This window comes from Cygnus olor, chromosome 16 (genome assembly GCF_009769625.2).
Source record: "Cygnus olor isolate bCygOlo1 chromosome 16, bCygOlo1.pri.v2, whole genome shotgun sequence".
NCBI classification, from domain to species: Eukaryota; Metazoa; Chordata; class Aves; order Anseriformes; family Anatidae; genus Cygnus; species Cygnus olor.
In genome coordinates, this window is record NC_049184.1 from 15,606,699 (window position 1) to 15,621,621 (window position 14,923).

Below are 14,923 nucleotides of genomic sequence, written 5' to 3' on the forward strand. Positions count from 1 at the left end.
CTCATTAAACATCATTTTATATTCCATCATAAAGGCACAGTGCAAGTTCTTACTTCCCCCTTCCAAACATTTTGCAGTTGAGGAATTTATTATTTGGAAAGAATTCATCACAATCTTCTCAACGATCTTGTTCTTCAAGTTGTTCATCCCTTTGGCAGTTCTCCTCCGATTCTCCAGCAGTTACTAGAGTTGTGTTTTCTAGGTTCTCCCAGTTTTTGCAGCTCCTAAATTCAGCGGAGCTATTAGGAATGATCTGCCCTGCGGACAGAAATTTCTCAGGCTGGGCTGCGTCAGAGGACAGGCCTGCAGCACTTCAAGGGTGGGCCAAGCCTGACAGCAAGTGAAAACACTAGATCACGCAGTACTTGGCTTTGGCGCATCCATGCACAGCTTCCGTCCCTTTTGTCTACAAACTTGCACAGATCTACAGGGGGCAGGTTGTACCCAAAATGTAGATATACCTAATACGCACAGATAAAACACAACACATCGCTGTTTCTGCCCCATCTCCACCTGTCCAAACTTTGTTGTTTCTTCCTGGGGAAAACGTGCTACTTTTGAGTCATCCCTGCTGCCACTGGACAGTGTCAAGCTGTAGAGCAGGCAAGGGTGGTACGACAAAGCGGAACTCCCTTCAAGGTCTGAGAACTGGCAGAGGTTACCTGAAAGAAACAGCACAACATTCCTCAGGAACAAAAAGGCTGAGGAGGATCCATTCTAATTTTAGGCTCTCTGGGCAGCAGCTCTTGTAGGAAACAGCACTGCGCAGAAAAAAGAGCCTAAGGAAACAAGAATTACAGGCAGGTCACCTTCACCAAAACATAGTCCCCTGGCTGGGCTCTGACCAGAGCCTTGCAGCCTGCGGCATCCTTTATCTCAGCATCAGGGAAGATCACTTTGATGTTGCCATCGTTCCTCCCACACAACTCCGAGGCAGAGCGCTTGCTGGGCTGGAGGGAAGACAGGGAACATTACCTGCATGGCAATAGCTCTGATTCACTGCAGGGTTTTATTGTATCAGAAATTAATTGAGCACTATTGTCAGTATTAAAATCCACGTTCCACACTTAAGCATGACATGTAACAAAGGCCTATGGCCTGAGCTGTCGCTAAGAGCCACGCAAAGACAACGTTTGAAAGCCTACACTAATTCCGTGCTTGGCCAGACATGTCCCTAACCTACCCCACCCCCTTCCAGGACTGCCAGGCCTTCAGAAAGGAGCCTCACTTTCACAAACGCCTGAAAGACCCACTGCGTTGTTTGTGCCTAGCTATCAAGCCGTAATTGATCAGCCTCATCCAGTTACCTCTTTCGAGCGTGTGCTATACAACGTTCCAACTCTGGTGACTTCCCCGACTGCCTTTGTATTTGGTCCAAGGATTTTAGAAGCAAAGTGGCTAAAGCCCTAAACCAAAGGGACTGCGAATTTACTTGGCACCACTTTTTGCTCAGCTCAGCGCTCTGGAAAACCAGGCTGACCACTTGTGTGTGTGCACGTGGTCTTGGAGTCTCCGGATTGTGTGGGAAAGATGAGAAGTGAAGGCAGAAGTGATGACTGTGGTCTATAGCCTACGAGTCTCTTGTACCACAAGAGGGGAGAAAGACAACTGTTTCAGGCGTGCTCACCCCTTCCACCAGCACCAGCTGAGACTGGCCCACCATCGCCTCATTCGCTCTTGCAGCCTCCTCTCGAAAGACAGCAATGAGCTCCTCCAGACGCCTCCGCTTTACATCTGCAGGCACATCGTCCTGCAGCCGGTGATACGCCCGGGTTTTCTGCAAACAGACAAAGCAAGCGCGGCTTTTCAACAACCAGACAATCTGAGATCAGAGCCATGTCTAACCAGTAGATGTACAGAGAAAAGACTCTTCTTCGTCAGGTCTTGCACTCACCTGTCTCACGCTGTAAGCGAACAGGAAGCCTACGTTGTAGCGGACTTCCCGCAGCAAGGACACGGTCTGCTGGTGATCTTCTTCTGTCTCCCCACAGAAACCCGCAATGAAATCGCTGCTTAAACTCACTCCTGTCACAGAGACACAGACCTACAACTCACTCGAGGAAGAGAGGAACATTTCACTCAAGAAAGGACAGTAACATACAGCCGTGCTGAAGCTCAGATCAACCCAAAGGGAGTCCCTACCTGGAATGGAGTCACGCACGTGGTGTACGAGCTCTAAATATGCTTCCCTTGTGTATCTACAATGAACAACACGTGGATTTGCTGATCAGAAAACCCAGATGTTGGTGAGGAGAAACCAGCACCCTAACTCAGGGATCAGCTCATCGGGCTCCCCGTGGCCATCACTCACCCTCGTCGCATGGCCTCCAGGACTCGTGTGCTTCCACTCTGGGCTGGGAGATGGAGCTGTTTGCAGATGTTGTGTCGCTCCTGGATAAGCTGCAGGACCTGTGATGGGCATTCAGGAGACAACGTCATGGACAGCTCAACTCTACCAGAATGCCAAAGCGAAGAGTCTCCCCCAGGTAAAATTCAGCAAGTTGAAAACCTGCCAGCTTTAGCACACACATCCCCCTTCCCAGGAGCTGCCGTTCCCATTCTGTGACTCTCTGGTTCCCTTTGGCAAGGAAGCACAGCCCACATCTAACAGGTCACGGATGCCTGCCTGCAAGCAGAGGTCCAGGTATTTATTTCACACTTGCCTCATCAGGAAAATCCTTGGGGTGTGGAGAAGTGAAACGGATCCTCATTTCTGGATCAATTCTGGAAACCTGGTCTAGAAGATGTGCAAAACGCAATCCTCCTGGCTTAGCTTTGTAGACGGTGCTAAAGCCACGACTGAGGACAGGGGCAGCGGCTGTCTGAAACTGCACCTCAGACATATCTCGAAAGCTGTTGACATTCTGACCCAAAAGAGTCACTTCTTTCACCCCCTACAAAGATAAATAGAGAGGGAAAAATATAACCATACAGGACTGCACTGTTCGTCCATACAGGAGCTGCAATGGCAGCCATGGTTCTGCTTTTACTTGAGGAAGAGCCCCCAGGGGGAACCCTCCCCTGCCCTGTCTGTCTCAGAGCACTGCAACGGAAATCAAACAGCAACTGGAGGAGCCCTACGGCAACGTTACCTCCAGAGGCGAAGGCTGGGTCATCAGTCACGGGTATCACTGAAAATACGGTCACTGAGAACCGGCCCACGATTTGGGACGGTGGGAAGCGAGCTCTGCCTCACCTGATCTGAGAGCATCTTCACTTCCCGCAGAATGGAAGCAATGGGGCGGCTCCTTTCGCGGCCACGGGTGAAGGGCACGATGCAATAGCTACACATGTTGTCACAGCCCCGCATGATAGATCTGCCGGGAGGTGAAGCACAGGTCACAATACCATCTCTCCGGAAGAGTCATCCACGTTGCATCCTGCCCTGCTTTGGCCCGGCCCAGCACTGCTGCCTTCAGCCAACTTGTCTGCAGCACACACAGCACCAACTCTGAACGCAGCTTTGCAGCTCTCCCTTACGCACCATTCCAATCAGAGCTGGCTTCTACTTGCCCCCTAGCTGACACCTCCTGATTTTCCACGCACATTTCCAAGAAACTCGGAAAGCAACTTACGGGATGCAGACTTGCACTGCAGTCTGGCAGCGATGAAAGATCCTTCCGCACTCTGCTCCTCCAGAGGGTGACAACTGTCCCTCTGTACACTATGGCCACACTGAGCAGAATCTGACTTCATTGTTTGGGAATCTGACTATCAAATCCAGACAAATGGAAATAAACCCCAAAAACTACAACGCACGGAGCATTAGAAGAGTTATACATAACCTGGGACGGCACATAGCAGAAGGCAGGGGATGAGAGGCACAAACGTCAGTGGGACAGAAATCACTCGGTGCAGCAACAGGCTTAGACAACCAACATCCTCAAAGGACAGTGAGAGGAGCCTGCAGCCAGCCAGAGCACAGGGCAGTCTCTCCAGGGCTCAGTCACACAGCAAAGAGACAGCAAACAGAGTCTAGTAAACCGGTGCCTCTGGGAGTGAGCGCGGCCAGGCATTGCCTGTTTTGGGTAGCTGCTGTCACTGGCACGTCTGTTCTGGACAGCAGTATTTCCAAACAAAAAAACCACAGAAACGTGCACAGGAAATAAGGTACTTACACAAATGCTGTCGTGCCACCTGCGCTAGTCTGGACAGGCAGAATATCTGCGTAAGTCTCATCTAGCGACAGCAGGACGTTAGCAGCTTGCTGGCCAGACTCAGCCACGGCCAGCAGCCGAGGAAGGTCACGGTACGCATCGGGGCCTGCCACGATATCGACTAGCTTCTCCCTGTGCAGAATCTCCTCCTTAAGCCTCTCAGCCATGCATCCTGCCACCAAAGGAGAAGGGTCCTTGTGAGGACGTGCCCACCCTCAGTTAGCCTGCCGCACCCCTTCGCTAGCTGCTTTCACCCCGCGGCAAAGGCCCGATGCCACCAGAGGCGAAGAGGAAGCGCAGCATAATGGGATGTGGCACAACAGCGTGTGCTCCCCACCGCCGCACCCAGCAGGTACCTAGGATCCCGATGCGGAGAGGCAGGCGACCCTGGTGCCGCCGGGCTTTCAGTGCCTTGAGGTGCCGCAGGCGATTCCAGATAGCCTGCTCAGCCTTCTCCCTGGGAAACAGGAAAACAGGGGTTATTCCCATTGCTGCACTTCAACAGTCCTCCAGCTCAAAGCAGCTCAAGGGCTGCTCCTCCCTTCTCAGGGGAGAACTGAACTAAAGACAGGGAACCAAGAATCATCCTCCTGATGGATCTGATGGTACATGGAAGCGCTTCCTGTGTGTGTAATTACGTCTTGACTCATCTGCTGCCATTTTGCTTGCCTAGGAACCTCAGCACTTCAGAAACAACTCCCAGACTAAGCTCTTGCAGAGAAAAAGTCTGCCTTAGCCAGCAAATATCAGCTACCTTGCGAGAGACAGTGCACGTTCAACATCTGCATGCAGGAAAAAACAAGCAAAGTTCCCTATATAGTTTATCCCAAATATACCCTAAATGGATTTCCCTGTTTTTTGCAGTACAGGCCTTAGACAGGCACTTCAACCGAACACAAGAGTCAAAAGTAAAAAAGCAAAAATCATCCAAGCACAAGTGTGTGGTCTCTCACTGCCCATGAGATACAGACACAGCGTACACTACCAAGGAGCTTTTTCTCACTCTACAGTAATTAATTGCACAATTAGCGTTACGTATCATAACATCAACTAGCTCTAGCCTAAGCTAAATGGGCAGTTTCACATCTGCCCGCTGTTTTCATTACACGATGTATTTATCTCCTCAGTTTTCAAATTGCAATTCCTTTAAAACCATCCAAAAAACAGCAGTGACAAAAGTTTCCTTACCTCACAGAACAGGTAACAAGCAGAATCACATCGGCCTAAATTGAGGATGACACAGAAGGAAGGAGAAATTGTAAAAACTGCACACACAACCTGCACAGGTAGACTACAAAACTCACTTAACTTAGCAAAAAGGATCTGTCTAAAAACACTCCGGGTTTCAACGACCAAAGTTGCAAGAAAACTTAGCAGAAACAAGCAGAGCCTTCCACAAAGCAGCAGAAGTAAACTCAGGTAAGGATAAGTCAGGAGCATCCCACTGTGTCCAGTCCCCCCCCAGCTGAGAGGGAACCCAGCAGTTTAAAGGAGAACAAAACAAAACAAAAACCCTGCAGCTTTCTCGCATGCTCGTTAAGCAGCTTCCTTCACTGCACACAACTCATACTGCACAAATCCCACCAGCCTGTGGGACGGCACTCAAGATAAAACCTGGGACTTGGTGGTGGTGTGAAGCTCTCCCAGGCCTGCTTTACAGAAGAGCTGCCGAGGCACCTCACCTCATCCACGTCCTTTGTCCTCGTGTAGCCGTTCTTTCGCAGGATAGCCCACGCGATCTCCGTGTCACTGACGTTCATCTGGCACCCGTAGGTCTCCAGGTACACTGCAACAAAGACAGACGTGGGGGTGACGCAGACGTCTGCCTTGAATCAATCTCTCATTTACAAGCTCTTTCCGCGATCTCCTCCGCAGGAAGGAAGCTGCAGTCCCGCAACAGGCGAGCTGCAGAAAAGGCGCTTTCCCTTCCAGCCCATACAGAAAAGGCAAGCCAAAATTAAAGGCAGGCTCTGCTAGCGGCACTGGGAAACCCGAGCGCCTCCGAGCACGTCATTCCAGCACCAGAGGTCTGGACGGCGGCTTGCGGAGAGGCTGAAGCTACCGTGCTGCTCAGACACAGCACTCGGTGCAACGAACGCCCCTCTCCTCCGGCACCGCAGCCTGGAAGCTCTGCCACAGCTGCTGCTGGCACCCAGGGCGTCACGGGAGGCACGGCGCAGGCCGCTGCCCTGCGCGCCTCCGTGGAGCGGGGAGGCACGGCAGCGAGCATGCGGCCGCCGAGCTGGCCTCCTCCTCGCGCCAGGGTCGCTCTCAGAGCCCACAGCCCCGCAGCTCTTCCGCCGCGAGCCCCACCGGAGCTTCGGGCTGGCCTTGGCCTGGCTGGCAGGGCCGCAAGGCGCGGCCGGCCCCGGCGGCCCCAGGGCTGGCGGTGGTGGCAGGGCAGGGCAGGGCAGGGCAGGGCAGGGCAGGGCCCGGCGGCACCGACCTCTGCCGGGCCCGGCGGCAGCGCCCCGCTCCGGCTCGGGCCGCGGCTCCCCGGCGGGCGGCGGCACGGCGGCGGCTCTCAGGAAGTGCCGCAGGTCCGGCCCCGCGGGCAGCGCGGCCCCGCGCCCCCCGGCCGCTCGCCGGGCCCGCAGCTCGCTCCGCGGGCGGCCCCGGGGCTGGCAGCGACCGAGCGGAGGCGCCCGGCCGCCCGCAGCACGCGGCCCCAGCCCTGCATGGCCGAGCCCGGCGGGCCCGCGCTAGGCCGCGGGCGGGGCCGGGCCGGGACAGGGGCCGGGGCCGGGCCGGGCGGGACGAGACCGGGACCGGGAGCGGGAGCGGGACCGGGAGCGGGCCGGGGCGGAGGCGGCGCGGGCCGAGCCGAGCGGCCCCGGTGCGCGCCGCCAGCAGCGGCCCCGCCGCGTCCCCGCCCCGCGGCCCCGCGTTCCGCGCCGGCACCGTTCCGGCGGGGCTGGCCCGGTCCCTGCGGCGCTCCCCCCCGGGAGAGAATAAATAAAGGGAAAAGCGTGCTTGTCCGCCGTGTTTTGTCGCGGCAAGGGGGATGAAGGTGTCCTGAAAGGCCCTCCCGGCCGCCTCTCCGCCCCGGTGGGAGGTGCACGAAGGGGGTTATAACAACGCGGTAACGCGAGCGATTTCCATGTTGTATTTTATATCAAAGGCTCAGAGCGGGGCGCAGCCCCGCGAGGGCGCTGGAAGCCCCCCGACTGAGCAAGGCTTTGTACAGCACCGCGGGGAAGCGCTCGGTGAAGGTGAAGCACGTGCAGGAGGGGAAGCCGCCGCCGCCAGGCCTCGTCCCGAGCCTCGGCTCTGTCGGCCCCAGCAGCGTGGTGGTCGGTGGCTCCTCGGGGCCAGGGCAGGAGAGGGCCCAGGACCCGCAGCAGCGGCGATTTGGGGTGGGCAGGGACCCCCGGGCTCCCGCGGTCCCCTCCGCCCAGCCCGGGCCGCGGGGCTCGGCCCCTCGGGCGGTTCTGGCCCTCGCCTGCGCGTCTGCGGTTTGTCCTCTGGCTGCTCGGGCTGGGGCGGCCGATGAGTCACGTTCTGGCAGAACCGTTTGTTTGCCGTCTCGGCGGCGGGGACGGCGGGGGGGAGCCGGGTTGGGAGCCAGGGGTGCGGGACGGGAACCGGGTGCCCTCGGGGGCAGCACGGGCAGGCGAGAGGGGGGCGTTGTCGGTGCTGAAGGTCGCTTTGGTCATCTATCTGCCTTGCCTGGGCTGGTAGCGAACGTTTGCTCCAAACAGCAGGAAATTCTAGGAGAAGGAGGGGAAGTCTGTGATGCATCCTTGCAGCTGCTTTGCTGCTAGAGCCAGCCCTGCTCATCACCCGCCCGCTTTGGGGAGGGAGCGTGGGCATTGTGGTTCTGCCATCCTTGGTGGCTAATTTTAGCTCCGGAAGGGCTCCGAAGATGTTTCACAGCCACACCCCGCCATAAACATCCAGCATCCAGTCAGTGGCACTCCTCCGGGGCCTCCCCAGGCCCCCCAAAGCGCAGGATTCCTCCCTCCTGCCTGGGTCCCACCGCACGCAGCCGCATCCTGGGCTGCAGCTACTCAGCCGCCACACGCAGAGCCCCGTCAGGCTTGGGGCCGAGCTGCCGCGGAGCTCTGCTTACTATAAAAGCGTCGTGGGAAATTCAGGCCCCGGTCTTAAAATCTGCAGAACGCAGCCCTGCCTGAGCCACCGCTGTGCATGAAATTTGCTTCCTCCCCCTTCTCAGGGCACCTCGCCTGACCCCTGCCTCTCGGGGACGAGTGGCAGGACAGGCTCCGGACCCTCCACTCACCTCATGAAACTGCACGAGGAGATCGGAGAGCTGTACTTGGGCTGGTAGTGGCAGAGGGAAGCCCTTACCTAATCTCTCTGGAAAAGAAAACACACACAGCTGTGTTGGAACGAGAAGCAAGAGGGAGCAAGGGGCTGTGCAAAGCAGGAGGCCACTTCCCACCCCCGGCCCTTCCTTTGCCCCCCCATGCCCTGGGAAGGCCGAGGGAGTTCCTCCAGGCTACACGAAGGTCTGGGGGCTTCACGTTGGGCTGTGCCCCTGGGGCCCCTGGCAGCCTCCAGCCCAGCTCTGGGCTGATTTGTTCAGCTGTAATGAGAAGCAGCGAGCGGGGGAGAGGGCCTGGAACGCATTAGGATGTGTGTCAGGCTCATTTTTTCCATTGCGTTCACTTCTGGATGCGTGTCACAGTGCGGAGAGGCTCCCGCACTCAGTTACCCACAGCCCTCCTCTGCCAACCCCAAACACGCCAGGCGCTGCTGCTGCTGCCTCCTCTCTGCAGGTTTTACCTTCTCAGCAGGCCTGGCAACAGGGGCTTAGTTAACAAACTGGGCCTGCCCTGATAGAGTGACCTGACTGGTGTCTGTTCCGGCAGCCCCATTCCCCTCAGCAGGTTATTACCATTAAGACGTGGGAGCAGGATACTGGAGGCAACTATGTTCATTATTGACTGCATCATTTTCACCTGGAGATGCAGAGAGAGGGAGAAGGAAAAGAGCCTTAGTCTGTGGGAGAGCAGGTGACCAGATCCCAGAGGATAATTAGGAAGAGTAAAATAAAGGAGAAGCTGGGATGTGTGCACACTTCACCAGAGACTTGTAGTTTTGCCTGTGCCATGCTGGTGGAGTAGGAAGCATAGGGGTGAAAAAGGGGATAGTGGCCGGCTCTGCTCCCTCGCCCAGTCTCACAGGCTGGTACGGGAGGTGCCCGTGGGGTCAGCATCCCTTGGTGGTGCGTGTGAGGGGGTGAGTCCCTTCCTCAGCACCTGGCAGGCTCCCACCTCCATGCTGGGGTCTCTGGTCGTGGTCAGGGACAGCTTACCTTGAAAGTGCCAGTGCCGACATCTGAGTGCTTCAGTGTGAGCTTCATCCTGTGCGGAGAGAAGCGGTGCTTTGCAGTGCCTGTGCCCTTCCCGCTCCCTCCAGCCCCAGCTCATCCCCTCTGCCCCAGGTCCCCATCCCCGGCACCCCCCTCAGCAGCAGCTTCACCGGGACCTGCAGCTCACCTGCCCAGGGCCAGGCTCCCAACCATGCGGCCGGACCTCACGTCCGCGGTGGCAGACACGTTGGCTGTCTGGGGAAAGAGGCAGAGCTCTGGCAGTGCCCACCCAGCTCCCCCCGAAACAGGCGCAGGGGAATGGCTCAGAGCAGCCCAAAGGCAGCCAGACCGCCCTGCAGTCAGGGCCCCGCTCGCACCCAGCGTGAAAACCGGCGTTTGTGAGCTCGGGCGTTTCTGCTGGGGTGCTCCATGTACCCGACTGGGCTGGTTTCAGGAGGCACCTCTCAGCAGGAGCACGGCACGGATGGCACAGGATCGCCAAACATGACGGGAGGGTGCTGCACAGCTCGGGAGCTCCCACCGTTGCTCACTGAGGTGCAGGCAGTGCTCATGGGGCACCACGGCAGACTGAGGCTGTGCGAGGGGCTCCCCGGCCGGGACCAGTGACCCCACCGCAGCCCTGGACCCCAACTCACCAAGCTGAGGAGGAAGAGGGGGGCCAGGTTGCCGTTGGGATAGATGGCGTAAGCCTGGATGTCCACAACAGGCTGGAGCGAGACCCCGTTTGTTCCGATGCTCAGGAACGGCGCGGAGGGAGTGGACAGCCTCAACTTCATCGGCATGTTGGGGTACATCTCGTCCAGCTGCAAAGGAGCAGGGAGAGGGGAGGAACCGCAGCACAAAACCTCCCGTGGCTCTGCAGCCTGCCGCTGCCGAGCTCCTTCCCATGCCAGCAGCCCACGGAGCGCAGGGATGCAGCACCCAGAGCACGGCCCCGCTGCGGCTCCCCCTCGCTGGGAACCTGGGGCTGGGCTCTCTGGGGGCCGCCTCGCACAGAGCCTGTGCCGGGCAGGGCTGGGGCTCACCTGGGGAAGGAAGGCCGCGAAGGTGGAGGTGTTCAAACGGAATTCGATGTCCTTCGGGATCTGCGGGTGGAGGACGGTTACTGCCCGGCAACGCAGCGTGGCGCTGGGGCAGGATCAGCCCCTCGTGCGCCTCGTGCGTGCAGCAAGGACATCTCAGCCCCTGCTCTGCGCCCAGAGCAGCTCCATGGGGAAGAGTGGAGGAGAACATGGTGCAGAGGAGCCCTGCGAGTCTGCCAGCCGCTGACCCCATCCCACCTCGCCTCCTTACCATGGAGTCTGTGATTTCAAAGACCAGTGCCCCAGCCGTGTGGTAGGCGAAGCTGGCGGTGTTGAAGAAGTAGCTGGAGACCCCGAAGTAAACCATGCGGCTGTGATCAGGAGGAAAGGCCAGCGCTGGCGGCGTGAAGGGGATGGCGGTGTGTTGTGCCAGGGAGAAGCATTCGCCCTGGAAGGACGGGAGTGGGTGAAGCAGGGCTGGTGGGGCTCAGCCAGGCTGGGGAATGGCATTTGCAGGCGGTGACTGACCCCCGCCTCCCTCCTGCCCCCTGCAACGGCATCAGCCACGCTGAGCTTCCCGAGGGCGGCCTCTCACCTTCAGGTCCGCATTGAGGAACTGGGCAGTGGCAACCGGGGGTGCTGTCAAGGAGTAATCGATCCCAGCCATGGCATCTATCTTGGCTGTGACTGCAAGACACGGGGCAGAGGGTGAGCGAGAGCCAGGAGCAGCTTGCCTCCGCTGACGCCCGGGCAGAGCCTTGCCCCGGCTCCCTGGTACAACAGCACTATAGCAGTTTCACGTGCGTTTGCTTCTGTTTAGAAATAAAAATTGCATTTTCCTCTTCACTCTGTTTCTCAGCCATGCAAACTAATTCCTGGACCTGGGACACCATCCGGGTCCCCTTGCCGAGGCAGCCCGTGCTCCACCAGCCCTGGGGCACGGCTCAGGGGAGGCTGCGTGCGGGTGCCCTGTCTTGGCACCGTCTCTCCCTGTGGGAGGACTGAGTGCATGGTGACAACTCTGCTGTGTGGTGCTCCCCAGCTCCCGGCACGCGTGCGGAAATACAAAGAAATGGAGGTGGGCACGGTAAAACACCATCCCCGTGGCCAGGAAATGCTAGGAAAAAACGCTCCCCAAGCCCCGTGCAGTGCTCGTGCAGTACCTGGTACGGTCTGGACGTAAGGCTGTAGGTATCTTCTGACAGAGCTACTCAGGCTTCGCAGACCTGGGGAAACAAAGGCAAGGGAGCTCAGCAGCCTGGCTCTGCTGGGGCACACAGCCCCGGGTGGAAGCCTCGGGCATGTGCCCTGCTGCCCAGTGCTGTTTGTGTTCTTTGCAAAAGCCTGCTTAAATAAAAGAGCACACAGTGATGTTCTTCTCTATTCATCAGACAGTACTTAAGTATCTGAGATACGGCAGGGTTTATACCTGCAAACATCTGCTTACAGCAGGTTCCCCACATATTTTAGCTGCATTGAGGCCCTTTGAAGGATTCTCAGCTGTGCCCTCAGACTTCCTACAGTCTCTGCTGGAATGCTTTGTGCTGAGCGGCCAAGACTTAGCAGAAGCAGAGCAACTGAAAGAGTTAATCTGCCCCTGAAGGGCAGGAGCACTCCTACCTGTGCACCCACAAAGCACAGTTGTGGAGTTGGGGCCGTGTCATGCTGCCAGGGGAGCAGAGCAAATGCCTCTGCCACTGTCATCCACAGGCAAAGCCTCAGCATTAGTGCAGGATTTAAATGCAGTCTAAATGCTGGCTCAGGAATTTACTGCAGGGGGCAGTCCTGTAGACGGCTGAGATAATCTGCACAATCTCTCTTCCAACGCCATACTGGCACAAGAACCCCCCGCAGGATGAGGCCATCATCTGCCTGACCAGGCAGCCAGCTGGCAGCAGCTGACAGCGAGACGCGGAGCTCTGGAGGAGCAGCGGCCGCGCTGGCAACACCCGGTGGCTGGCTGCACTGCCGGGAGGAAGAGGAGGGATGGAGCCTTGGGCATGACTTTACCAGCAGAGGCTTGCTGGTAAGCCGCTTCCCCCTGCCTAGTAGAATAGAATCATAGACTCATAGAACAGAACTGAACAGGACAGAACTGTTCACTTGGAAGGGACCTACAGAGATCATCAAGTCCGTATTTGTCTGCAGGTGCTGGACCCCCAGGGCACTCCTGGCCCCTGGGGCAGGGGACTGCCCAGCCCCGCAGCAAGAGTGCAGGTGCCCACAGGTGGCTGGAGCAAGATCGGGGCAGGGACAGGGCTGAGCAGGGTCCTGCAGCACTCCCAGCCCTGGCCTCTCCTCTGCTCCATCTCAAGCAGGGAGAAAGCCCCTGGAGAAACGCGTGTCTGGTGAAGGGGCTCGGCCGGGCTGCTGGGGCAGATTCCCCGGCTGCCTCCTTCCAGGAGATACCGCAGCATGAAAGCCTTTCTGCCCGGCCCCAGCCTCGCTCCTGCTGCCAGCCCATCTGCTGCCAGGGCTCCAGGTGGCCCCCAGGCAGCACGAGATGGCATCGGCCAGAGCCAAATGCGCCGCGGCCGGGACCCGACCTGCGGCAGGGTGGGATTCGCCTGCTCTCCAACTGCCTCCTTCCTGAGCAAGGTTCACGGCCGGGGAGGTTGTAGCTCATGCCAGCGAGCCTTGTAGTAATTATTGCTAACAGCTTGTTTCCATGTCTTGACGCGAGTCTCCTGCATGTAGGCTTTTGTACAGGGCTGAAGGTACCAGGGCTTCCCTGGTGCACCCCATTACAACAAGACGGCAGCTGAAATCCAGAGAAGATTTCTAACCTATTGCTCCCAAAAGCACGTATGAGCGCAGGCCATTTAAAGGGCAGCTCTGAGGTTTCCTCTGTTACAATGAGTTTGGCCGAGGCATAAGATCTAACTAACTGACCACATGGAAAGAGAAGCATTTGTTAATTGGGAACCAATTATACCGGGCTTTGGCAAACGCTGCAGGTTTAGAATCCAGCCCGAGCCACATGATGCTATGGGGGCTGCACTTAGCATGTGCCCATTCCTCACAGCTTCCACCAAATCAGCAATGTGCCCGCACGCTCTGGCCCTGCTTAAATCCGTAGGTGTGACCTGAGCCCTTGAAACACCTGCTACAAGTGAGGGCTACAGATCACCAGAAAGCCTGGAGCTCTACCGAGCTTCTTTCACGTACCTTGTCCTCCAAGTTTTTCTTGAATTTGGACTCAATGGTTTTATGGAAGAGGTTGTAAAGCCAACTGCAGAGAAAACAGAGAGGGATCATTTTTGCTCTATCTCAGAGGATGCTGCAGAAGTATTTGTGCAGGAAAGGGAGACACTGGAGCTGTGGGACACTAGGGAACGCCATTCCCATGCCAGCCTGGAGTCAAGCTTTGACTCAGGGTTTACATTTGCAAACAAACCTGCTCGTAAACAACATGCATACAAGTCTCGTGACTGCCCCAGAACTTCTCCTTAAATGTGCAACCACAGCAGGACAAACTCAGAGCAGATTCAAGCACCTACTGCGCCTGGCAGCCACCTTCCCACCTCAGCTTTGCTAACACACAGGATTTCTAGGCCTTCATGGTGATGTTACCTCAATTTGCCTGAAAAGCGTACGCGGACATTGGAGATACTGGTGCTGCAGGCAGAGACATCAATCGTTGGCTTCCCAGCATCTCTGCCCAGCTTCAGGTGGTCTTGATGTATATGTCCACGTTCAGGTTGAATGACCCATGGTGCCGCCTGCAGGGAGAGGAGGACGAGAAAGGGGACAGTTGTCACCGGTGGGTCCTGGTGCAGGGACCCAGAGCTTCCAGAGGGTCTGTCTGCCTCAGGCTCTGCTTGCAGTGAGCATCCAGAGGAGACCGAGAAGGCTTTTAAACTCAGGGAAACTGAATTTCATTGCAATATAAACTAGGCAAGGGAGCCTTTAAACAGAAAGATCTGAAAGTAAGCAGGGGGATGGCAGAGAGCGGGAGAGTTCACACACAGCTCTCAGCATCCGCCTAGCTCTTCCTTCCCAGCCCGTTTCATCCATTTCCGCAGCTTTCTGAGCAGCAGTACCCTCTGCACAGGCTGTTCCCGTGGGTGTTCAGGGGGCTGCTTCCCAGCCCCAGCCCAGCTCAAACAAGCAGGAGGGACCAACCCCATGTGCCCAGGTGCCATGAGAGGGGATGGCGCTCACGTTATCTCCCCGACCATTTGCAAGAGGCATGACTGCTGCCTGGCCAGCCGTGGGTGCCCTGGCATGGGGAGAGGGACCTTGCGGTGCTCCCCCACGGCTAGGGGCTCACAGGCGGCGGGACTAAAGCAGCTGCAGCCCAGCTGGGGGGGGTCAGGACATCTGCAGGTGACAAAGCAAGAGCTGCCCAAACCACGAAGGAGGCAGAGGAGGGAAAAAAGCCTGTCCGGATTCAGAGAGGGAAATGCAGAGTGAGGTGCCTGAGCCAGGGAAGGGGCTGTGCG

The 14,923-nt window shown here is 57.5% G+C and overlaps 2 protein-coding genes and 1 long non-coding RNA gene across 3 annotated transcripts in view; 1 reads left to right on the forward strand and 2 right to left on the reverse strand.

The window, feature by feature from the left end:
- Positions 1–6,863, reverse strand: LOC121078959 (mitochondrial tRNA methylthiotransferase CDK5RAP1-like). Its single transcript, XM_040575717.1, is given in 14 exon segments — positions 1–662; positions 810–950; positions 1,628–1,777; positions 1,895–2,025; positions 2,143–2,198; positions 2,312–2,409; positions 2,664–2,894; positions 3,197–3,317; positions 4,119–4,329; positions 4,514–4,614; positions 5,346–5,380; positions 5,840–5,943; positions 6,604–6,732; positions 6,735–6,863. Coding segments are annotated over 14 exon segments (1,686 nt in total). The 5' UTR covers positions 6,838–6,863; the 3' UTR covers positions 1–587.
- LOC121078964 overlaps positions 3,762–14,923 on the forward strand; it is a 24,400-nt gene continuing 13,238 nt past the window's right edge. Inside the window, exons 1-2 of the long non-coding RNA XR_005824811.1 lie at positions 3,762–3,829; positions 5,060–5,065. This is a non-coding gene — a long non-coding RNA (uncharacterized LOC121078964). The remainder of the gene's footprint in view (positions 3,830–5,059; positions 5,066–14,923) is intronic.
- LOC121078962 (bactericidal permeability-increasing protein-like) overlaps positions 7,039–14,923 on the reverse strand; it is a 9,664-nt gene continuing 1,779 nt past the window's right edge. The window contains 14 exon segments of the mRNA XM_040575721.1: positions 7,039–7,867; positions 8,401–8,477; positions 9,019–9,082; positions 9,439–9,487; positions 9,623–9,690; positions 10,092–10,259; positions 10,482–10,541; positions 10,750–10,926; positions 11,074–11,192; positions 11,195–11,290; positions 11,642–11,704; positions 13,643–13,710; positions 14,052–14,154; positions 14,157–14,200. Coding sequence (XP_040431655.1) covers positions 7,814–7,867; positions 8,401–8,477; positions 9,019–9,082; positions 9,439–9,487; positions 9,623–9,690; positions 10,092–10,259; positions 10,482–10,541; positions 10,750–10,926; positions 11,074–11,192; positions 11,195–11,290; positions 11,642–11,704; positions 13,643–13,710; positions 14,052–14,154; positions 14,157–14,200 — 1,210 coding nt within the window. The 3' untranslated portion in view covers positions 7,039–7,813.